The sequence below is a fragment of the Delphinapterus leucas genome, chromosome 8 (genome assembly GCF_059928025.1).
Source record: "Delphinapterus leucas isolate spDelLeu-1000000601 "Yukka" chromosome 8, BTC_Dleu_Yukka2, whole genome shotgun sequence".
In the NCBI taxonomy this organism is placed as follows: domain Eukaryota; kingdom Metazoa; phylum Chordata; class Mammalia; order Artiodactyla; family Monodontidae; genus Delphinapterus; species Delphinapterus leucas.
Window position 1 is genome coordinate 71,771,569 of NC_143136.1, and position 25,459 is coordinate 71,797,027.

General features: G+C 36.3%; 1 protein-coding gene and 1 pseudogene across 2 annotated transcripts in view; both read left to right on the plus strand.

Moving 5' to 3' along the window:
- The window catches only part of LOC111172783 (CD302 antigen), a 132,958-nt gene that overhangs the window by 71,401 nt on the left and 36,098 nt on the right, over positions 1 to 25,459 (plus strand). Inside the window, exons 28-35 of one of the 2 annotated variants that reach the window (XM_022569832.2) lie at positions 999 to 1,115; positions 4,514 to 4,708; positions 7,366 to 7,592; positions 9,141 to 9,309; positions 12,916 to 13,065; positions 19,430 to 19,552; positions 21,045 to 21,212; positions 22,984 to 24,639. In XM_022569832.2, coding sequence (XP_022425540.1) covers positions 999 to 1,115; positions 4,514 to 4,708; positions 7,366 to 7,592; positions 9,141 to 9,309; positions 12,916 to 13,065; positions 19,430 to 19,552; positions 21,045 to 21,212; positions 22,984 to 23,162 — 1,328 coding nt within the window. In that variant the 3' untranslated portion in view covers positions 23,163 to 24,639. Of the gene's footprint in view, positions 1 to 998; positions 1,116 to 4,513; positions 4,709 to 7,365; positions 7,593 to 9,140; positions 9,310 to 12,915; positions 13,066 to 19,429; positions 19,553 to 21,044; positions 21,213 to 22,983; positions 24,640 to 25,459 lie in introns of those variants that run through there. The other variant, XM_022569835.3, reaches the window with a different exon arrangement.
- LOC149748579 (centrosomal protein of 57 kDa pseudogene) lies at positions 9,728 to 12,886 on the plus strand (annotated as a pseudogene).

A 25,459-nucleotide genomic window follows, 5' to 3' on the forward strand; every position in this document is an offset into this window, starting at 1 on the left:
TACCCATCCATTAGGGAACTAGTCTCTCTTTAGATGTATAAATGGGTTCTACTTAAAAAGAGAAAGAAATGACACTAGAGAGCAGAGAGCTGGATATTAAATCAAGTTAGGCTGTGGGCAGAGAGAAAATAGGCCGGTTTGAGTAGTTGAAATCTTAGATAAGCCAGAAAGAAGCAGCTCTGCTTAAAAGAAATACATATTTCATACTTTCAGCTCTCAGGACTCTCCAGATATTTCCCTATGAGATCCACTGAGGATTTGTGACTTTTGAACAATGGACCCATCAACTTTATAGGAAGTTCCTATGGAAAATATCAAACCATTATTCCCCAAAGTGTGTTCTGTGGAACACTACTCTTGAGATGTTCTATAAAGAAAAAGATCCTTAGTTAAAGAACAAGGGTGAGAAATACCACACATCTTCACTTCCTTTTAAACATTATCAAATGTGCATAAGCATATGCTTTAAGAAATACTGACATGAATGAACTAGTTTACTTTTGGTTAACTAAAATTTGTAAAGTTTTTTTCAATGTAGCTCTTTTCCGAGGAACACACTTTGGGGAATATTAAACTTTTAAAATCCTGTTATAACAGCCATCACTAAGGAAAAGGAAGGTCTGTCTTTTAGCCCATCTAAGAGGTTTTTATTTATTATAGTCTTTGACAGTGTGTCACTAATATAGGTGGATTTGTACCAACTCAAAATAAGCCTTAAATGGGGAAAAGGAAAGTGAATCACTGTTTCAAATTCTCCTCTCAGCTACTAGTTTTCCACTATTCTGTGAGACCAAATTGAAGATCAAAATGTTTGAAAATGTTTTAACCTATTCATTTAGTACAACAAGATAGTTTTAATTTATATGTCTTTCTTATTTTCTACTATTGTTTTAAGTTTTGGAGTGTGTTAAACTGGGAAATAAAAATTACTAAATCTATCAAACAAAGTGTTCTAAATAATTAATTATTTAAATTATTGATTCTTTTTTATTTAACAGATCCAAAATCACATATTCTGAGTATTCGAGATGAAAAAGAGAATAACTTTGTTCTTGAGCAGCTTCTACACTACAATTACATGGCTTCATGGGTCATGTTAGGTATAACTTATGAAAGTAAGTTGTAAATCTGTTTTTCACTATTTATATTCATAGTTCATTATAAACTACTAGTTTATCAAGCTGTGAAAGTATATTCTTCAGAGTATATGTTAATCAGTATACAAAATTATAATTATGCACTTAGCATAACTTAATACAAATACCAAGACTGTTTTTGTGTCTCTGCTCTGCCACTAAAATGCCTTTACCACCAAGCTTAGAGTTAAATGGTGGAAAATAATTTCCTTTCCTCACCCTCCCACCTAGCAGTACAAGACTAACTAAAATGACTGCACTCCTGCATAAATCTCCAATACTTACTTTATATCTCTATGTATGTGGGATGAGTGAGAAGAGAAATACACTTCTACTAATGTTGCATCTTTGGTTTTATATCATTGGCTTGGGGTATACATTAGAAAAATGAGACACATAGTCTGCCAATGGGATAGAATATTTGAGATTGCAAATGCCACAAATTCAAGATATAATTGCTATGAAAATTTTTTTAAAACACAGACTCTAATAATAGGGGAAATAAGACCAATTTAGAAAGATACTCAATTAGAGGTATCCGGAAAATCATAAAGTTTTGGAATTAGAAAAAAATCACTGTGTGGGCATAAAGCATTAAAATCATACATTCATCCCAAAAAGGGGGCTTAATAAGGGGCACAGGACAATGATAGCTAGAGGTAGGGTAGGCAAAGAAACTTAATTACTCAAATCTGACCATTTTAAAAATAGTCTTCTCTTTGCTATCTAACCTGTCTCTTTCTTAGAATTACTCAGGTTTTTCTTAAATGTTTATGGCTTGCAGATGAGTTAACAAAAATTAAGCTATCAAGTAATGGGTAAGACTTGGGTTGCCAGCTGAAGATGAGTTCATCATGGTAGGACTTAGTTGCCCAATTCTTTTCTCTGATGATGCTTGAACACTCTTAAATTTAAGAATGGAAAAAAATGGAGAGGAACTAGGTAGAAAGTTCCCAGGCTTTACCTGAAAGTGACTGAGGAAACAGTGATCCCATGTGGAGCAACAGAAACTATACCCAGGATATAGTTAGAGATTTCAATTGTATCCTTTGCTGTACTTTGTTAGTTATATTATCAGAAACAACTGAAAATGTATTCTGTATTCTGCAAAGCATTTTCAGATCTGTAGGCTTTCTTTTAATCATCTTAACTTCTTTTATAAGATGTAGTTGTAACAAAACTTCTATTAAAATATACAGACATATGGGAGACATATAGAAAGATATTTCCAGCAAACAGTAAATTTGGCTTAAAACTAATTCTTACTGGCTTAATTTATATCCATAGCGCTTTGTTATCACTTAAATATGCTTAAATACTATTTAATTGTATATACCACCTATACAAAGGATTCTGGTTTTTTTTAAGTTCTGACTCTTCAAAAGTAGGGCCGTGAATAGAAATTACTAAGAGAAGCCATGTGTCAACTGAGAGATATTTCAAGCCAAGTGAAAAAGTGACTCTTTTGTCATGACAGCTTTAGAAATATACCATTGCCCATCGCATTGACCAGAAAATTGTAACTTTATTAACATTTGGGGAGAGGGAGAGAGGGACTCAAAGACATGAGGTGATATAAAGCAGCAAGCAAGAACCAAATCATATGTACCAGACTTCTTGTGTATCGTGGCTGCAGGCAGATGTTTAGGTAGAGCGCCTTGGGAGATGGTAATCAGTGAAAGGACGAAATAACCAGGACAACAAGGAGTGTGTGTAGGTAATAATGACATCACTCTTCATACCAATTCATAATTTTAATAGGCCTAGCAACTTGTTTTACCAAAAACTTTAGTAAGGTATATTCACGTAGCATACAATTCAGCCATTTAAGGTGTACAATTTAGTGGCTTTTGGTATAGTCACGGGGTTGTGCAACTATCGCTGTCCCCCAAAGAAACATCATACCCATTTAGCAGTCCCTCCTCATTCCCCATCCCCTCTCCCAACCCTCAGCAACCACTGATCTATTTTCTATCTCTACAGATTGCCTACTCTAGACATTTCCTGTACGTGAGATCATATAATATGTGACTATTTTGTGACTGGCTTATTCCACTTAGCATAATGGTTTCAAGGTTTATGCATGTGGCACTGTAGCAAGTATGATTCCTTTTTTGGCTGAATAATATCCCATTGTATGGATATACCACATTTCATTTAGTTGATGGGTATTTAGGTTTTCACTTTTTTGGTTATTATGAATAACATTCATGTACAAGTTTTTATGTGGATATATGTTTTTGTTTCTCTTGGGTATATACCTAGGAGTGGAATTGCTGGGTCTTTGTGTAACCCTTTGAAGAACTAACAACAGTTTTCCAAAGCTGCTGTACCATTGTCCATTAGGGGTTCCAATTTCTCCGTATCATGCCAACAGTTGCTTTTATCTGTTATGTTGATTATAGCCATCCCAGTGGGTATGAAGTGGTATCTCATTGAGGTTTTTATTTCATATCCCTATTGATTAATGATATTAAACATCATTTCGTGTGCTTATTGACTATTTGTATGTTATCTTTGGAGAAATCTATATTCTGATCCTTTTCCCATTTTTTAAATTATTTGTCTTTTTTATTATTGAGTTTTAAGCACTTTTTAATGTATTCTGGATATAAGTCCCTTGTCAAAGAAATTATCTGTAAATATTTTTTCTCATCACTTTCTTAGTAGTATAATTTGTAGCACAAAAACTTTAAAAATTTTAATGAAGCCCAGTTTGTCTATTTTTTATTTTATCACTTGTGTCTATTGACTTTGCCTATCCTAGGCTCGTGAAGACATACTCCTGTGTTTTCTTCTAAGAGTTTTATAGTTTTAGCTCTTACATATAGGTCTGTGATCAATTTTGAGTTTTTTGTAATGTGAAAGGAGAAGGTCCAACTTCATTTTTTTTGCATGTAGATATCCTGTTGTCCCAGGAACTATTCTTTCCCCATTGAATTGTCTTGGCACCCTTGTCAAAAATCAATTGACATAAATTGTGCACAGTTTAGGTCCAGAGAAGAGGTTTCTATCACTAGTTTTATATATGTTAATTTTTTTAATAAAATAATTATGTTAATTTCCATTACAATTAAACATATAGGTAGGAAAAAATGAATATTGGATGAAAAAAATAACAAAATGTAAAGTTATTTCAGGACGGTAGAATGATAAGTAGATATTAATTTTCATGTTTATAATGTGTACTTTCTATATTAAAAATAAGCATGGTTTACTGTTAGAAAATATTTTAGAGGGATACACATAATTATACAACCTTTTAGAAGGTGGTGAAAGAAGAAAGAAAATTAGTTGAGTTTGAAATATTAACCTCATAAGTGTAATTCAAGTCTTGATTTAATCTCTAAGCATAGAAAAAAGTGTTTCTTTTCTAGATAATTCTCTCATGTGGTCTGATAAGACCACGCTGTCATATACACACTGGAGATCAGGAAGACCAGCTGTACAAAATGGCAAGTTTTTTGCTGGCTTGAATACTGATGGCTTCTGGGATATTCAAACCTTTAATGTTGTTGAAGACATACTTTACTTTCACCAGCACAGCATTCTGGCTTGCAAAATTGAAATGGGTAAGTATGCTAATGTAGGGTTTCTACTCCAGGGAAAGAGAATGTAAAGTCATTAGCTTCACTAGCGGGAATCATGCAGTTGTACTTTTTGAGTGGCTCCCTTGTATTCAGTCCTATGAGAGGCACTGTAGACGTCACAGAGGAAGGAAAAGACACACTCCCTGGTGTCATGGTCTTGATCTCAAGGAATAAAATGTAGTTGGGGAGACAGCATTAAATGTTTATCACTGTTTTATGCAGGTTAGTCTTAGGTTATTTGGTACAGGCTTACATTTGTTGGGAAGTCAAAAGAGACCAATGAAAACAGGAATAATGAAAACAAAGAATGTACTGAGGAGGAGGAAAAGCTTGGCTGGGCCTTGAAGGATAGATAAGATTTCTATAAATAAGGAAGTGTGTTTGGGTAGAGTTTTGACATTACAGGCCGAAAGTGAATGTCTCTCAACCTTGCCTAATTCCTTAAATACGTGTATTTTTAAATGCATGTCAGTTTTTAAATTTTCACAGCTTGAAAACTGTTCCTACGGCCATTCTGCTGTAAGCCCTCTGCTAACATGGAGCCCATCACAGTTGCATCCAGGCCCATTTTCTCCCTTCACTGTCCTGAAGAATAACTTTCTGATGCACCATTTCCATCAACAATCTCCAGGGATTCCCTGTTATTAATTGCTTTGAGTTCATGTAAGCTTTTGAGACTTTTTAGAAACCAGAGTCTCTTCTAAAATTCTAGGCTTTCTCTCAGTCTCCATTTTTTTCCCCATTTTTGGTTCAGTAAGTATCTTTTCCTGTCACGCTGATCTCTTCACTGTCCCATGTACAGTGTATACCCATTCTCATTTGCACCTTTATTTATGTTTTTTTTTCCTGTCATGATGTCTTCTACCTTCTTTTTTCTTTCCTTTTTAAATAAAATTTTCATTTTAGAATAGTTTTATATTTACAGAAAAGTCGCAGAGATAGTACAGAGAATTCCCATATACACCATAACCAGTTTCCCCTGTTGTTGACATCTAACATTAGTATGGTACACTTGTCACAACAAATAAACCAATGTTGGTAAATTATTATTACCTAAAGTCCATACCTTGTTCAGATTTTCTTAGTTTTTACTTTATGTTGGTTTTCTGTTCAGGAATTCATCCAGGATACTATGTTACACTTGGTCTTCATGTCTTCTTAGGTTCTTCTCAGCTGTGATAGTTTCTCAGATTTTCTTGCTTTTTTGGACAATTTCAAGGAGCACTGGTCATGTGTTTTGTAGAATGTCCCTCAGTTTGGGTTGGCTGATGTTTGTCTCATGATTAAACCGGGGTTATGGGTTTGGGGTTTAGGGAAAAAACCACAGAGGTAAAATGTCATTCTCATCACATCCTGTGAAGGGTATATTCTGTCAGCATGACTTACTTATCACTGTTGATTTTAACCTTGATCACCTGGGTCTAGGTAACGTTCATTAGCTTTCTCCACTGCAGAGTTACTCTTCTTCCCCCTTTCCATATCGTACTCTTTGTAAGGAAGTTACCATACTCAGTCCTTACTTGTGGAATGGAGAGTTATTCTCTACCTTCCTGAGGTGGAAAGTATCTATATAAGTTACTTGGAATTCTACACAGGAGATTTGTCTATTCTCTCCCATTAAAAAAAATTTATTTCGTCGTTTATTTATATCAGCACGGGCTCATGGTTATTTATTTTATACTTTGGGTTATAATCTAATAGACTCTATTATTTAATATTTTGCTCAAATTGTTTCAGATTTGGCCATTGGGAGCTCTTTTACTTGGCTTCTGTGTCCTTTTGAAATACCATCATTGTGGTTTTGTTATTACTGTTGTTTGTTTTTAGCTGACTTTCTGGTTACCTTATTTCTTTTTGGTCCTAATTTCAGCTAACCTAAAGTCTGGAGATCTAATTTATCAAGAAGGTTTTCTGACTCCCTTAATTCAGATGACTTTTTCTTTCTCTAGTCAGTCACACATATTTTAGTGGTTAATTGTTCTGCCCTCATTTCAGGTGTTGTTGTTTTCTGTGCCCAACTAATATGTGAGCTCCTTAAATAAAAGACAATGTTTATGCCTTTTTTTAATCACTCAGACAATAGTAATAGTTAAGAGCCTATTATATATGCTGTGGCTATAAGAGAAAGTATGCATTTGACCTCCCTTATTAATAAGAGGCCCAGTTTTATTTATTTATTTATTTTTTAAAGTATCTGATCAAGGCTATCCAAGGGTTCAGGGGAGGAAGATTTTTTTTTTTTTAATATTTATTTATTTATTTATTTATTTTGGCTGTGTTGGGTCTTCGTTTCCATGCGTGGGCTTTCTCTGGTTGTGGCAAGCGGGGGCCACTCTTCATCGTGGTGGGCGGGCCTCTCACTATCGCGGCCTCTGTTGTTGCGGAGCACAGGCTCCAGACGCGCAGGCTCAGTAATTGTGGCTCACGGGCCCAGTTGCTCCGCGGCATGTGGGATCTTCCCAGACCAGGGCTCGAACCCGTGTCCCCTGCATCAGCAGGCAGATTCTCAACCACTGCGCCACCAGGGATGCCCCAGTTTTATTTAACTTTTGAAATGATTGCATGTCCAACCTTACCCAAAATATGTATTTTGAATAATTTAAATTTAATCACTAACACTTTTAATTTAAATATTACAGTTGACTACAAGGAAGACTGTAATACTACTCTGCCACGGTTTATTCCACATGAAGATGGTATTTATAACGTTATTCAAAAAAGGGTAACATGGTATGAGGCATTAAACACATGTTCTCAAAGTGGAGGTCATTTGGCAAGTGTTCATGACCAAAATGGCCAGCTTTTTCTGGAAGATATCGTAAAGCGCGATGGATTTCCACTATGGGTTGGGCTCTCAAGTCATGATGTAAGTCTTTTTTGTTTTCCAGAAATTTTCCAAATATGTTAGAGGGCTGGAAATCTGAGCATAAGATATTAATTCAAAGTATAACATCAGATTAAGTCCTCGGATTACATTTGCATCCCATAGTGCTTTCTATCTTTTCACAACATAGAGCAAATGCAAAATTATATTTATAGAGTGATCTAGGCAAATGGCCAGGACTGCAGCTGCCCTGGACACTGCCAAGCCATCCCAGGGGCTTAGTAGATTAATGTCTCAACAACACCCCTGTAACCTATTTGGGATAGACCAGTTGGAGAGCTGGTGAAAAGGGAATAGCACAGGATCAGAAAAACCTGAGTTCCAATACGAGTGGCAGGTCTTCTGTTTACGTGTTGGGTGATCACAAGCAAGTTATTAAACCTTTGCAAGCTTATTTCCTCATCTGTAAAATTGGGGTGATAATATTTTCCTTAATAGAGGATTATTAGCACAAAATTTATACTGTATAAGGTGCCAAGTAAAACTCTTAACATTAGGACTAATAGATGTATATTTTCTCCCCACTTTCCCCCTAGAAATTAACACTATTTGAAAATAATTTTCTGCAGGTAAATACATCTTTTGTACCACTATTCAAACCCTGTTAATTAGTATATTCATGTACTGATAATGATGTCTAGTATACAAAAAATAGACATCTATTGAGATTAGAATTGAAGGCCTAATTTAAATAATCTTTAGAACAAAGTGGGGAAAGTAAAAGGATGGCAAATTAGGATTATAGAATCGAGGACAAGTCAAAACTAATCTTCCCGTATGAGTTTCTTGGGAAGTATTTTTCTCTTCCAGACCCCTGCTGGTTGATGACTTCTGTAATATGAAAAAATCTAGCCAGAGACACAAACCACAAAACTATAAAACATAAAAGACAATATTTAGAATAATGTGAAGGTTGAGATTGTAAATCTATAATTGTGACAAATGGAAGACATTTGCATGTCATCTAATTTCAAGTGTTATATAAACTCATCCTTTAAACAAAAAAAACAAATCTAGAGATATAGTAACCCTGTCTCTAAATTTAAAGTCCTATTTAAATTATGCCAGAGCAAATGTCTCAGATCAATGCATCAAAAATAAATCCCTGATTTTACAAATAGGTCCAGATCTACAATACTTGTAAGCAAATAATTAACACTCCATCCCTGTATTTTTTAAAGCATGCATGTTCTTCTTTTTTTTTTTAAACACCTTTATTGCGGTATAATTGCTTTACAATGGTGTGTTAGTTTCTGCTTTATAACAAAGTGAATCAGCTATACATATACATATATCCCCATATCTCCTCCCTCTTGCATCTCCCTCCCACCCTCCCTATCCCACCCCTCTAGGGGGTCACAAAGCACCGAGCTGGTCTCCCTGTGCTATGCGGCTGCTTCCCACTAGCTAGCTACCTTACGTTTGTTAGTGTATATATGTCCATGCCTCTCTCTCCATGCATGTTCTTCTTAATGTTCTTTTTGAAGTCATACATCTGAATTCAAGTTATCTCTATTATTCTTAACACAGGGAAGTGAATCAAGTTTTGAATGGTCTGATGGCAGTGCCTTTGACTACATCCCATGGAAAGATAAAAAATCTGCTGGAAATTGTGTTGTCTTGGATCCAAAAGGAATTTGGAAACATGAAAAATGCAACTCTGTTAAGGATGGTGCTATTTGTTATAAACCTACAAAATGTAAGACTTGATTTCAAATAACTGTATATTTACTGAAACATGACATTTATTTTATGCACATGATTAAACACTCAAAGGAACTTTTTGTAGATTTTAAATAAGGTTTATTCACAAGTCCTATCAAAATACTTTTGATACTTTGTGAAGAGAAACAAATATGATATGCCCATTCAGGGAATTTGTTCTCAAAGACTTTCAATTGTTCTGTCACTAGATGAGTTTTGCTCTAGAATTTGTGAATTTTAATTTCACTTAGCAATGTTTTTCAAAGGCTGAGATGCTCCTTTTAAAAAAGGGTTCCACAGCATAGAAATTTGGGAAATACCTCTATGATTTACCATATTGATGGCTCTGAAAGTTTCTATAGTAAAGAAATGTTTGTGTAACTAAACATTTTCCAAACATATAGGATCCTTAAAATCTAAGGAAAGAGCCCCTTCCATCAGGGGCTGGACCTGGGGTTGTTCCCTGGTGGGTGGAGTATGAATCATGATGAAGAGCACAGGAACCTATAGCACAAGCTGCAGAGGCGCTCTGGGCAGGCCACGAGTTGGTGGCCATGTGGTTATCTGAAGCTTCTGGTTCTCTCAGTGCTTACCATATTTTCGGTTCTGAAGAATCCTCAAGAGAAGATTTAACATTTGGAATTTCAACGGATTTAAGCAGAAGAAAATGTGAACACCTTATCTAGATATACAAGTGAATACAAGAAAAGGAGAATGATATAGAGAATGAGGAATCAAGACACAATCAAGAACTGACATCTTAGTTGTTAGGTATAGAAAATAAATTTAATCTTTTAGAAAAACAATTGAAATACATGAGAAATATGATAAAGCATGTAGAAATGGAGAGGACATCTGTGTTAGAGAAACAGATTTTATAGGATAAAGGAGAATGAAAACAGCTCAAACACAAATTCAGTGATGTACTGCGTTGAATGGTGTTCCCCAAAATGCATGTCCACCCAGAACCTCAGAATGTGACCTTATTTAGAAATAGTCTTTACAGAGGTAGTTAGTTACGATGAGGTCATACTGGATTAGGATGGACCCTAAATCCAGTGACTGGTGTTCTTATAAGAGGAGAGACTCAGACACACAGGAAGAAGGCCATTTGATAACAGAGGCAAAGATTGCAGTGATGCAGCTACAAGCCAAGGATTGCCAGCAACCACGAGAAGCTAGGAGAGGCATGAAACAGATCCTTCCTCAGAGCCTCTAGAAAGAACCAACCCTGCTAACACCTTATTTTCAGACTTGTAGTCTCCAGAACTATGAGGGAATAAATTTCTGTCGTTTTAAGTCAACAAGTTTGTGCTAATTGATTATGGCAGCCCTGGGAAACGAATACAAGTGCAAACTTTTACTGGATCTTAAGACAATAACAAGTACTGGTGAGGATGTGGAGAAATTGGAGCCCTTGTGCATTGCTGGTGGGAATGTGAAATGGTGTGTAGCCACTGTAGAAAATGGTATGATGACTCCTCAAAAAAATTTAACATAGAATTACTGTATGATCCAGCAATCCCACATCTGGGTATGTACCCAAAAGAAGTGAAAACAGGGACTCGAACAGATACTTGTAAAACCATGTTCATAGCAGCACTATTCTCAATAGCCAAAAGGTAGAAGCAACTCAAGTGTCCATTGATAGATGAATGGATAAGCAAAATGTGCTGTGTACATCCTGTGGAATATTGTTCAGCCTTAAAAAGAAAGGAAATTCTGACACATAATGCGACATGGATGAACCTTGAAGACATTAACATTATGCTTAGTGAAATAAGCCAGTCACAGAAGGACAAATACTGTATGATTCCACTTATATGAGGTACCTAGAGTTGCCAAATTCACAGGGACATAAAGTAGAATGTTGGTTGCGGGGAGGAGGGAAGAATGAGGAGTTATTATTTAATGGGAACAAAGTTTCAATTTTGCAAGATGAAAAAATTTTGGAGGTGGATGATGGTGATGTTTGCACAATAATGTGAATGTACTTAATGCCACTGAACGGTACAGTTAAAAATAGTTATAGTGGTAAATTTTATGTTGCGTATATTTTACCCCTTTCAAAAAAGTTGAATCTTCTTGAGAGGAATATAATAAACTTACCACAATGCAAGAGTTGGAAGCAAAACTTCATGAAGAACAGTAAGGAAAGAAAATGTATGCAGTCTAAAACAGCCCAGTTGCAGCCTGGACTAGAAACAGACTTTGAAGATAAGGCATTTCCATATGTTCCCAGTGTAAGAAGAATTTTTTTAAAGCCAGCCCATTCATAAAAGTCCACTTGTCCTAGCCATGCATTGGTAGCCAATGTTCAACATGTTTTGCATCAAATGAAGCAACACACGTTACTGCCTGTGCAATGAAGGAGTAGTCAGCTGTATATTTTTGGCAAAGAAACTATATTCACAATGTGGTAGAATCAAGAGCTTGCTAATACCGTCTTCCTCCTCCGGCAGCATTAATGAAGAATTGTCACAAGCCTTACACACTTTGCAGATGAATTTGCAGATGACCAAACGTCATCTGCAACTAGGAAACTTACCCAGGAGTAATCAATTGTCAAACTGAAGGAAGACTTAGAACTCAGACTAGTGGCATTAGTGGGAAGTATGGAGGCAGAAGCCAATCAAATAACTAGATTTCAAAAAAGAACAAGCCCAGGTGGAGAAACAGAGGATAGAGAAGCAGAAGGGGGAATGGAGAGCCATCCTGAAGTCTCTTGATGAAGAAGGAAAGGGCAGCAGCCATTCTTCTGGAATCATAGGGATCATAAATAAAAAGAATTCTACCAAGCTGTGACAAGGAGAAAAAAGCAGAAGAGGCCTTCAGTGACTGAAGGATATGCAGACCATACATAATGCATACAGAACAATGGTTTGGGTTGAGATTACTGGCCATACGAGGTCAGATATTTGATTCAGATAATCTGTACCCCACCAACAGGATGCCAGCAATTTACTTTCCAGTTCTCATACTCTCTTCTGTTGGAATTAACAATGGTCTTAAGGGGCACAGGCTTCATTACACAGGCTTCTTGTGTTACACAGCACAATTAAAAATTAAAGAGTTTAAATGGAAACAAGGGGAATTGTTAAGAGCTGCGAAGCCACACTTCTTTTGTTTGAGACAGATTTTGCTGTGCTGATCTGTTGTGCTTTGTAAACAAATTACCAAATTTTCACTTGTGGGTGTGATTTTTTTTTATGGCAAGGTACAACTACGTTTTTATTATTACTATAAAAAGGAATCCAAAGAAATAAAGAATTTTAATTATTATTTCAAAGTAGTTACAGGTCTACCCAGGCTGTCTTTTCTTATTCTCCTAGTCTGTCTTTCCAACTGTTTTTACTTTAGTCTAAATTCATCTTAGAGGGCTAAGTACTTTCCTTTGTATTCTCAGTTTTAAAAATGGTATCCCAAAAACTAACAAGAATGCAAGTATGGGCTGTAGCTCTCTCTGATGTGTATTGAATTGAATGCTTCCTACCCATAGGAACCACAGTGTCAACCACAGTGTCAGTGACATTTAATGAGATTTTAAAAGTCAGTCATTTTTTTCTGTGCATTTTCACAGTTATGTCTAACATTTTTACAGCTAAAGAGGTGTCCTCTCATACATACTCATCAAGATGTCCAGCAGTAAAAGGGAATGAGTCACAGTGGATTCAGTACAGGGACCACTGTTACACATCTGATCAGGCATTGCACAGTTTCTCAGAAGCCAGACGGTTTTGTTCAGAGCTTGGTAAGTTAAAATGTGTTGACTTTCTTTGACTCAGTAATTTAATCATTGGAATTTTTCTTAACGAAACCCTTTAAAACAAAGATTATATTTTTGAAAATATTTCTAAAGCACTCACTAATTATAATAGCATTATTACCCAATTGCCAAGTGGTGGGGAAATGGTTAAGTATTTTATGATACATGAGCTCAATGTAATATTGAAATAGCCATTAAAAATGATCAGTGTCAAAAAAAAAAAAATTCACTGTCAGACCTGGGTACACATACAGACTGAAAGTGAGGGGATGGAAAAAGATATTCCATGCAAATGGAAATCAAAAGAAAGCTGAAGTAGCAATTCTCATATCAGACAAAATAGACTTTAAAATAAAGACTGTTGCAAGAGACAAAGAAGGACACTACATAAGGATCAAGGGATTAATCCAAGAAGATATAACAATTATAAATATTTACGCACCCAACATAGGAGCACATCAATATATAAGGCAAATGCTAACAGCCATAAAAGGGGAAATCGACAATAACACAATAATAATAGGGGACATTAACACTCCACTTGCACCAATGGACAGATCATCCAAAATGAAAATAAATAAGGAAACACAAGCTTTAAATGACACATTAAACAAGATGGACTTAACTGATATTTGTAGGACATTCCATCCAAAAACAACAGAATACACTTTCTTCTCAAGTGCTCATGGAACATTCTCCAGGTTAGAGCATACCTTGGGTCACAAATCAAGCCTTGGTAAATTTAAGAAAATTGCAATCATATCAAGTATCTTTTCTGACCACAGCGCTATGAGACTAGATATCAATTACAGGAAGAAAGCTGTAAAAAATACAAACACATGGAGGCTAAACAATATGCTACTAAATAAACAAGAGATCACTGAAGAAATCAAAGAGGAAGTCAAAAAATACCTAGAAATAAATGACAATGAAAACATGACAACCCAAAACCTACAGGGTGAAGCAAAAGCATTTCTAAGAGGGAAGTTTATAGCAATAGAGTCTTACCTCAAGAAGCAAGAAAAATCTCAAATAAACAACCTAACCTTACACCTAAAGCAATTAGAGAAAGAAGAACAAAAAAACCCCAAAGTTAGCAGAAGGAAAGAAATCACAAAGATCAGATCAGAAATAAAAAGAAATAAAGGAAACAATAGCAAAGATTAATAAAACTAAAAGCTAGTTCTTTGAGAAGATAAACAAAATTGATAAAGCATTAGCCAGACTCGTCAAGAAAAAAAGGGAGAAGACTCAAGTCAACAGAATTAGAACTGAAAAAGGAGAAGTAACAACTGACACTGCAGAAATACGAAGGATCATGAGAGATTACTACAAGCAGCTACATGCCAATAAAATGTACAACCTGGAAGAAATGGACAAATTCCTGGAAAAGCACAAGCTTCCAAGACTGAACCAGGAAGAAATAGAATATATAAACATACCAATCACAAGCAATGAAATTGAGACTGTGATTAAAAATCTTCCAACAAACAAAAGCCCAGGACCAGATGGCTTTACAGGCGAATACTATCAAACATTTAGAGAAGAGCTAACACCTATCCTTCTCAAACTCTTCCAAAATATAGCAGAGGGAGGAACACTCCCAAACTCATTCTACGAGGCTACCATCACCCTGATACCAAAACCAGACAAAGATGACACAAAAAAAGAAAACTGCAGGCCAATATCACTGATGAACATTGATGGAAAAATCCTCAACAAAATACTAGCAAACAGAATCCAACAGCACATTAAAAGGATCATACACCATGATCAAGTGGGGTTTATCCCAGGAATGCAAGGATTCTTCAGTATATGCAAATCAATCAATGTGATACATCATATTAACAAATTGAAGGAGAAAAACCATATGATCATCTCAATAGATGCAGAAAAAGCTTCTGACAAAATTCACCCATTTATGATAAAGGCTCTCCAGAAAGTAGGCATAGAGGGAAGCTACCTTAACATATATGACATAAAGGCCATATATGACAAACCCACAGCCAACATCATTTTCAGTGGTGAAAAACTGAAAACACTTCCTCTAAGATCCGGAGCAAGACAAGGCTGCCCACTCTCACCACTGTTATTCAACATAGTTTTGGAAGTTTTAGCCATGGCAATCAGGGAAGAAAAAGAAATAAAAGGAATCCAAATCAGAAAAGAAGAAGTAAAGCTATCACTGTTTGCATATGACATGATACTATACATAGAGAATCCTAAAGATGCTACCAGAAAACTACTAGAGCGAATCAATGAATTTGGTAAAGTAGCAGGATACAAAATTAATGCACAGAAATCTCTTGCATTCCTATACACTAATGATGAAAAATCTGAAAGTGAAATAAAGGAAACACTCTCATTTACCATTGCAACAAAAAGAATAAAATACCTAGGAATAAACCTACCTAAGGAGACAAAAGACCTGTATGCAGAAAATTATAAGACACTGATGAAAGAAATTAAAGATGATACAAATAGATGGAGAGATATACCATGTTCTTGGATTGGAAGAGTCAACATTGTGAAAGTGACTATACTACCCAAAGCAATCTACAGATTCAGGGCAATCCCTATCAAACTACCACTGGCATTTTTCACAGAACTAGAACAAAAAATTCACAATTTTTATGGAAACACAAAAGACCCCAAATAGCCAAAGCAATCCTGAAAAAGAATAATGGAGCTGGAGGAATCAGGCTCCCAGACTTCAGACTATACTACAAAGCTACAATAATCAAGACATATTGGTACTGGCACAAAAACAGAAATATAGATCAATGCAATAGGATAGAAAGCCCAGAGATAAACCCACGCACATATGGTCACCTTATTTTTTTATTAAGGAGGCAAGAATATACAATGGAGAAAAGACAGCCTGTTCAATAAGTGGTGCTGGGAAAACTGGACAGCTACATGTAAAAGAATGAAATTAGAACACTCCCTAACACCATACACAAAAATAAACTCAAAATGGATTAAAGACCTAAATGTAAGACCTGACACTATAAAACTCTTAGAGGAAAACATAGGCAGAACACTCTATGACATAAATCACAGCAAGATCCTTTTTGACCCACCTCTGAGAGAAATGGAAATTAAAACAAAAGTAAACAAATGGAACCTAATGAAACTTCAAAGCTTTTGCACAGCAAAGGAAACCATAAACAAGACGAAAAGACAACCCTCAAAATGGGAGAAAATATTTGCAAACGAAGCAACTGACAAAGGATTAATCTCCAAAATATACAAGCAGCTCATGCAGCTCAATATCAAAAAAGCGAACAACCCAATCCAAAAATGGGCAGAAGACTTAAATAGACATTTCCCCAAAGAAGATAATCAGATTGCCAACAAACACATGAAAGGATGCTCAACATCACTAATCATTAGAGAAATACAAATCAAAACTACAATGAGGTATCACCTCACACTGGTCAAAAAGTCTGCAAATAATGCTGGAGAGGGTGTGGAGTAAAGGGAACCCTGTTGCACTGTTGGTGGGAATGTATATTGATACAGCCACTATGGAGAACAATATGGAGGTTCCTTAAAAAACTAAAAATATTACTACCATATGACCCAGCAATCCCACTACTGGGCATATACACTGAGAAAACCATAATTCAAAAAGAGTCATCTACCGCAGTGTTCATTGCAGCTCTATTTGCAATAGCCAGGACATGGAAGCAGCCTAAGTCTCCATTGACAGATGAATGTATAAAGAAGATGTGGCATATATATACAATGGAATCTTACTCAGCCATAAAAAGAAACGAAATTGGGTTATTTGTAGTGAGGTGGATGGACCTAGAGTCTGTGAAACAGAGTGAAGTAAGTCAGAAAGAGAAAAGCAAATACTGTATGCTAACACACATATATGGAATCTAAAAAAAAAATGGTCTGACGAACCTAGGGTCAGGACAGGAATAAAGACTCAGACGTCGAGAATGGACTTGAGGACACGGGGAAGGGGGAGGGGTAAGCTGAGATGAAGTGAGAGAGTAATATTGACATAAATACACTACCAAATGTAAAATAGCTAGCGGGAAGCAGCCGCATAGCACAGGGAGATCAGCTCGGTGCTTTGTGACCTCCTAGAGGGGTGAGATAGGGAGGGTGGGAGGGAGACGCAAGAGGGAGGGTATATACGTATGCATATAGCTGATTCACTTTGTTATACAGCAGAAACTAACACAACATTGCAAAGCAATTATGCTCCAATAAAGAGGTTAAAAAAAAAAAATGATCGGGCTTCCCTGGTGGCACAGTGGTTGAGAGTCCGCCTGCCGATGCAGGGGACACAGGTTCGTGCCCCGGTCCGGGAAGATCCCACATGCTGCGGAGCGGCTGGGCCCATGAGCCATGGCCGCTGAGCCTGCGCGTCCGGAGCCTGTGCTCCTCAACAGGAGAGGCCACAACAGTGAGAGGCCCGTGTACTGCAAAAACAAACAAACATACAAACAAAACAAAACCAAAAAAATTGCTAAGTAAACTAATATGTGAAAATGCTGACAAATGAAACCGTTTTAAATATAGCTAGATGTGCTTAAATGAAAGGGTTAAGAAGCTGATTTTTTGTAAAGTTAGTTAAGCAGTAAATGCAAAATTGTAGATTTTTCATTACCTAGTCATTAATAAGTAAGCTTAGCCTGACCAGGGTAACAAAGTCTAAGAAGTATGGGTTGTTCATCCATTCTGCAAAAGGGATGGCCCACACCTCTGAACACTATAAGGGACAGGACGTTTTGTCTTCAGATTTAACTAAAATGAAAGAGCAGCAATGATTGGCTCCCTCCCATGAGAAACTTGGCGGGTAGTCAAACTGTGAAACGACTCCTAGGGAGACCACCTAGAGTATTTCGAGTACCTGCATCCTTGCGTCTCAATTTTGGCAGGCAGATGACATTTATCTTATTTATTTTACTAACTTGTGGAGACACTTTACTGATTTAAAAATCTCCTTGTTACTGCTTAACTACATGATGGAAACTTTTGTGTGGGAACTGTTGTGTGTTATACATGTTACACGTGATGGGAACTCTTTTGAGCTCTATATACATGTTCTGAAAGTCAGAAGCCTTTTGTTCCTAAAGGAGAAAAAAAGGTTTACTGTCATTGTAGTGTAGGGTTTAAGCACTTAAGCCTTGGAGACAGACAGGCCTGGGTTCAAATCCCAGCTTCCATACTAACTAAGCTGAATGATATTGTGGAAGCTACATAATTGTTTCTCTTTCTCCTCTGAACAATGAGAATGAAAATAGTACTCACTTCAAAGTTTGGGTAAAGGTTGGGTTGTTGTAGGAATGAATGAAACGGGATAATGTGTGCTAATTTATCACAGAGCTCTGCATATGGAGAGCATTCGTAACTACTCTTATCATTAGAAAGATTGAGATTGACTTTCTATTTCTAAAGCTGTCTAGCTATGAAAGTCTGACAAACTTACTTAATCTTCTTGCCCCTCCATTTCTACATCTGTAAGATAGTGATAATACCTTTTCTACAGGATTACGTAGTATTAAACAAGGTAAAGTGCCTGCACACTGGTGATCTGTAGAGGAGAAAAGGCTTTCCTTTGCCCTTCTTTAAATACTTCACACCACAAAAGAAATGCTTTAGTTCAAGTATGGATAAGCTTGTTTGGGTTGAAGACTATTTGATTCCATTTAGGATGGATTTCCAAGTCTAGTTATTATTTTGTTTCTATCCCTTGCCTGATGCTGGTGATAGCACTGTTACCTCTGTGGGTTTAGGGCAACCTATCAAGCTTCAAGAATACTCACCCATTCAGTGCCATACTATATTTAGGAACTTACAATGGATGACCAAGTACTCTTATGTATAAAATAATATTAAAAGGAAGGCCAATGCTCTCTGACATCCCAAACCTATTGGCTTTCATTTTCATTTTAACAGAAGCAAAGTTAAAGCTGAGTTATTATACAGAACTGGTTGTTGAGGAGAGAGTGTTGAAAGTCTATAGGGGAGCACAGACTTCTACCATTACATACCCCATTCTTATGACTTGCTGTTTATACAGAAAGGTCTCACTGGTTAGGTAGTTCCAAGATCCAAAAATATTACCAGGTAAACATTTTGAGGAAATGTAAAATTTCTATATGCAAAGTTTCAATCTAGAACATTACTAACTTTTTTAGAAGCTATTAATGTTATATTTTTTAAAATCTGAAATAAATACCAGATTTTAAGAACATTCCATGTCAAGTTTGAATATCTTCGTGATCTTGATCCTGATAGTTTTTTTCAAATGGCTGGTTGAGAATAAACCACTTCCCTAGTTTGCATAAGGCTAATTGGTTTGGGATTTGTTTTCCTTCAACAGATCATTCTGCAACTATCGTTACCATAAAGGATGAAGATGAGAATAAATTTGTGAGCAGACTGATAAGGGAAAATAATAACATTACCATGAGAGTTTGGCTTGGATTATCTCAACTTTCTGCCGGTAAATGACATATCTGTATGTACAGTGTGCAAAGAGAGTTCTAACTTGTCCTAAATACCAAGTCAGCCTCACTAAAGAATGTCAAGTGGTGGCTAATTCGGATGCTTCTTGGTGATGAATAAACTAGATCTGCTGTTTTAGAGGCTCATAAACTCCTAATGAATAAACAGGTGACTTATTAGTAATGATGGAAACACTAATGAAATAGAAAATCAGGTTAAATCAACTGGAATTGTTTTAGAGGCTTAAGATACTTGGGTCAACAGAATTTGTTTTTCTCCGGTGACAATATCTGTGTCCCTCGTGTCCCCCACCAGGAACCCTTAGATTTCTAGTGTCTATCACACAGTGTTTTTGTAGCTTTTAACTGTTATTCAGAAGTTCTCTTCCTGTTGTTCCCTTCCCTCTTGGAACGTTTTTTACCATAGAGCTAAATTAAGTTTTTTGTTTGTTTTTGTTTGTTTGTTTGGTTGTTTTGGGGGTTTTTTTTTCTGTACGCAGGCGTCTCACTGTTGTGGCCTCTCCCGTTGCGGAGCACAGGCTCCGGACGCGCAGGCTCAGGGGCCATGGCTCACGGGCCTAGCCGCTCCACGGCATGTGGGATCTTCCCGGACCAGGGCACGAACCCGTGTCCCCTGCATCGACAGGTGGACTCTCAACCACTGCACCACCAGGGAAGCCCTAAATTAAGTCTTAATGGTGATTTTTTTTTCATACTAGCTTAGTAAAATTGCAGAAATTTGGTTCAAAAAGGTTTGTGGAAGAGTTTTTCAATAAGGCGTAATAGAGGGTTTCAGTGCACTTGGAATTGATAAAGAATGAAGAGTACAAATTTGATAGAAGAATAGGAAGTCTGCTTCACATTTTATGCAAATTTGAATTCTAAATAATTAAAATAAATGTGAATTCCAAAATGTTAAGTATGTGTCAAAAAGTCAGTGAATTCAAAGTTGGCCATCTAAATGAATTATAAATTGTGTTTATACTATCACCACAAGGTGGTGCAATCTCAGCTGGAAAGCAAAAATGGAGTCACGGTGAGGAGGCCTTCTTGGACCCCGCTGTACCTTTCCTCGCCCACCAGCACACTGGGAATGATTTTTAATGGGGGAGGGGGGCGGAGAGCAAGAGAAAAGGGATACAGGTCTTTAGAAGTCTATCCATCACACAGTAAATGTACAGGCATTCTGCACTTTAATCAAAGCACCATATTCTACATCAGTGCTGTCTAACAGAACTTTCTGCAAAGATGAAATTGTTCTATATCTACTCTGTCCAACGTAGTAATCACTAGCCATATATGGCTATTGAACACTTGAAATGTGGCAAGTGCAGGTGATGGACTGATTTTAATTTTTTCACTTCCAATAAATTTCATTTTAAAATGGTGGCACAGCACAGTTCTAAGGAAATAAATTATATGAGCCATGCACCTTTTAACCTTAGGAATTTAGTTGCAATAAACATAGTTATACTTAATTTCTTTCTTTAGATCAGTCCTGGAATTGGTTAGATGGATCAAAAGTGACATTTGTCAAATGGGCAAATAAATTTAAGAGTGGCAGTGGACAATGTAGCATTTTGTTAGCTTCAAATGAAACTTGGATAAAAGTTGAATGTTCACGTGGCTATGGAAGAGTTGTGTGCAGAGTTCCCTTGGGTAAGTATGTAACCTGTCCTTAAGGAACACTTTGCAAAATAGGTCAGGAAATAATTGTACAATTCAATTATGTGCAAAGTTTTGTACTTTGTCCTAAAGTACTTAGTCCTTAGAGTATATCCAAACAGTCTTAACTCACAGATTCTTTTCCTCAGAAAAATAGATAGATTACAAATGACAGTAAATGCAAAAGATGTCTAGGACTCCCAGAGCAAAGTGCTAAACTGTCCAAACTTTGTATATTCTTTCCTAAGAAAAATGGAAGCTGCCAGAGTGTTAGGGAGGTCACTTCTGTGAAAATGTTAAGATGTATTTTATTCCATAGTTCAAACATGTAAAAACTCAAAGGTCTAATTCTGCAGTGTGTTTCCTTTCTCCTCATTCCCATAAAACTCATAATTAAGAACAATGCAAAACTATTTCATTACTTAAAATGTCCTGAGTATCTATAGGAAATCATAATTTGAACTTCCATTTCATCATAACTGATACATAAAATAACCACAAAAATCTTAATAAGCTCTAAAATTTTCACATCAACATTTTTAAAGATTAGCATAAAATGTTCAGTTTGGTGTACAAATATTAAAAATAAAACCCTAATTCTAGGTGACCAGTATCTATATATTTATGCGTTGATTCATCAAATATTTAGATTATCTGTTTTATGTGTGGAGCTATACCCATGTACAAGACAGATAAGATTCCTTTTCTCACAGAGCTTACAATCTAATGGAGGAAGACATAATAAGTAACCAAGCAGGTCTATTTTTAAAAGAGAGGAAAATATCAAATAGTTATAAACTCTATATAATGGAGACTAGGAGGCTGACTACTCTAGATCAGGTTATCAGAGAAGACATCTTAGAGCAGGAGATATTGAAGCTGAGATCGGAAAGGCCTTGGGAACCAGGGTAGGAATCATAGCAGGCAGAGGTGCCAGCTGGAGCAGAGAGCCTAAGACAGAACAACTTGCTGTGGCCTCAGGGAAGAGCTGCCAAGTAGACAGGTGCCAGACACTTAGGGCTTTGGAATCCCGAGTCAAGAGTTCAGGTTCCATTCTGAGTGGAATGGAGAGTGACTAAAAGATTTGGGGGAAAAAAAAAAAGATTTGGGGGGGAGCAGGGTTAGAGTGGTATAAACCAAGAGCTCTGTTTCGGCATTTTGAACTATCCATGTGGAGATGAGCTATCCACATGGCATGTGCAGTGTGTGCCTTTGGACATATGAGAGAGAAGGGAGGTCAGCATAGAGATGGTATTAAAGCCATGAGAAAAAATGAGTCCATCTCGACAGCATGTAGACAGGGGCCTGGGACAGTGTTTGAAATTGAGTAGCAAGGAACTAAATGAGGTCATCCTGAAGGCTTAAATTCCTTTAAAGCAAATAATACTTTATTTGGCACTAGGTAAGTCAAACACAAACATTTACAACTTTTAGCAATTTGCTATCAAAGTAAGGTAATATACTGGGAATGATGGTCTCAGAGATGATGGGAAGGGAAGTGAGAATAATGATAGCACTTTAGTTTCTTTGGAAGACAATTGCTATAGCAATGAAGAGGATTTGAATGAAAAGAGTTAAATTGGAAAAGAAAACACTTGAGTATCTGATGCTGAATTTGAATTGTGTTCACACTATGAAACAATCAGGTACTTATTGTATCTAATTTGTACAGTGTTCACATATGTGACGTAGAGCCTAATGTATAAAATCAATAATAATCACTTTTATATTCTCTCCTCCACCGTCAAACCTTTCCCTGTTCTAGGCCCTGATTACAGAGGAATGGGTATCACATTTGCTGTGCTAAGTTTCTTAGCTCTCATCAGCGGATTGATCTGGTTCCTTTTCCAAAGGAACCGTTTGCACTGGGTGGGCTTCTCTTCAGTTCGGTATCAGCAAGGAGCCAATGAAGATGAAATTATGCTTTCTTCTTTCCATGACTAAACTCTTCTAAAGGTTTGCTAATTTGCACTGATGGTTTAGGAAAAATGGGCCATTTAAAATTTTCCCAGTGTCAGTATTTACTCTGTTTCAACGTAGAAGTCTTAAGTACTTTTTCTTTTTTTGTTTAATTGCTATCCTGGTATCTACAATTACACAATTACCCACAAATGCCATGTTTATAACTACTTAATAGAATGAAAAGGAACCAAAGCTGGAACTAAAGTCCAAATTGTTCATAAGGTAATGTTTAATGTGCATTTTTCTCTGTAAGAATGTGGTTGGTAATAAGGATATGTATATTTTAATGGTATTTTAACACAACGTCTTAGGAAATCAAAACTGGCATATTACTAGGTCACAGATCTACCTTTTAAGAACATCCGAGCCAAATGCAAAATTAGTACCTCAAGGTAAAAACACAACTGTAAATAATGTCAACATTGTTTTAAAATAGTCATTTGTAGCATTTGGGGGAAATTATTGAGCAATGAAACATGTAAACAGCAAAATTGTGCCTCTTGGCAAGAGTTTCTTATACTATTCCAAAGATATTTCACACCAAAATTATTTAAATGCAAATGTTTTGTTCTGGTCATAGTTTTTTTTAAAAAAAGATTTAGTACTTAACATTTTTCTGAAATGTGTTTTTTTGTTTTATGTACAACATATAACTGTTTTCTTTTTAAAGGGAATCAGCTAAGGATAAGATTTTTTGAAAATTTCACAATTAATATATAGTATGGCAACTTCTGACTAAGAAATTTTTATTACTTTGTTGCCTTTTTACATAAGCTAAAGAGAAAAGAGGCCTGTGAAGGTAACTGTGTATCTCACATTTGTAAAAATGAGAATTTTACCATGAAACTCTAAACCTTGTGATTACTACTAAAATATTTAAAATTAGGGATGGTTTAGGAAACAGTCTGGTGGTTATCGTTTTGAATTTTACCACCTAGAATATATTCTTAATAATAGCTTCTACTGCATATGATGAATGTTTTATTCAGTGTTTAACTTATACTTGTACTTTAGAATATTTTTGTATGAAATCCACAGATTTATTTTAAAATTTAGAGTGTTTATACTATGATGACATTGTAAATAAATTTCTAAGACAACGTTAGTATAGTCTAAAACTCTATAGTACAGTTGTCCTGAACTATTTTTTACTGAATCTGTTAAAGTAATTCTCTTGCTCTATGATCGGTACAGTTTTAGTTGTTAAGACTTTCTTCAAAGAACTAAACAAACTGGATGCAAAAAGTACGGGTATATGTAGTAGTGATGCCATAATAAAGTCATTTTATTTTTTAAGTAAAAGTGTTGTTGATCCTTGTTGGGGAAAAAATATCTCTAGATTGGGCTTTATTATGTTAGGCATATAGCATGACAAGAAATAAAGTGTCCAGCTATTGTAAAGCAAGGCATCCTTAAGACTTTGTGTGCATTTTTAAAAGAATAAACGTAATCATCCCTACATCTCTGAATGTTTGATTTTAGGCTCTGTTTTTGATTCCTCTGACTCAGCATTTCTTTAAACTACTGGATCAGCAGGGATTCCACCTATGATCCACTTGCTTCTCATTCTGTGTGCTCCCTTCAGGAGATCCAGCACACCACCTCCCACCCCACAACATTCATCAACCACTTCTAAGTCAGTAGTTCAAATATCTAGTTTATGTTTCTAACTCCCACTGAACAATCTCCATGAAAGTCCTTCTCAACATGATCAGAACTGCCTGTATTGTGTTCCCTTCCTCATTTCCCCTGTTCCAAATGTCTCAGAAGAACTGAAGACAACTTTTCCCAATCTTCCTAACTAATCCAACACCCACATCTGGTCTGACAAAGTTGATATTTCAAAACCAGGCACCTAAAAAAGCAGGTAAATACACCCAGTGATCAGGTATAGGGGACAAATTTAGAAGTGCTACCAATGACTATCCTCTCACAGAATGTTCCCTTCCCTGATCCCAGGGCAAGATGTTTCGTTATCTGGGAGATCTCCTCTGCAAATAGTGTTGGCAACCCCCAGTCCTGACCCCTCTGCTGAGTTGAATCTAGGGAAATCCAGAGATTCAGGTTCCTTTCTCTTAGGTTCATTTAATCCTAAAACCCTCTTGGAGAAACAAAGACCTAATTGTTAGGTCTTTGCTCAACAACTTTTTATCTAAAAAGACAAATTTTAACTATATATATCAAAGACTTTTTTTTTAATTAGACCTCATGATCTGTACAAAGTTAACTCTGATTTCCTGTATAGTCTAAATTCAGACATTTTCACAATATTACATCTC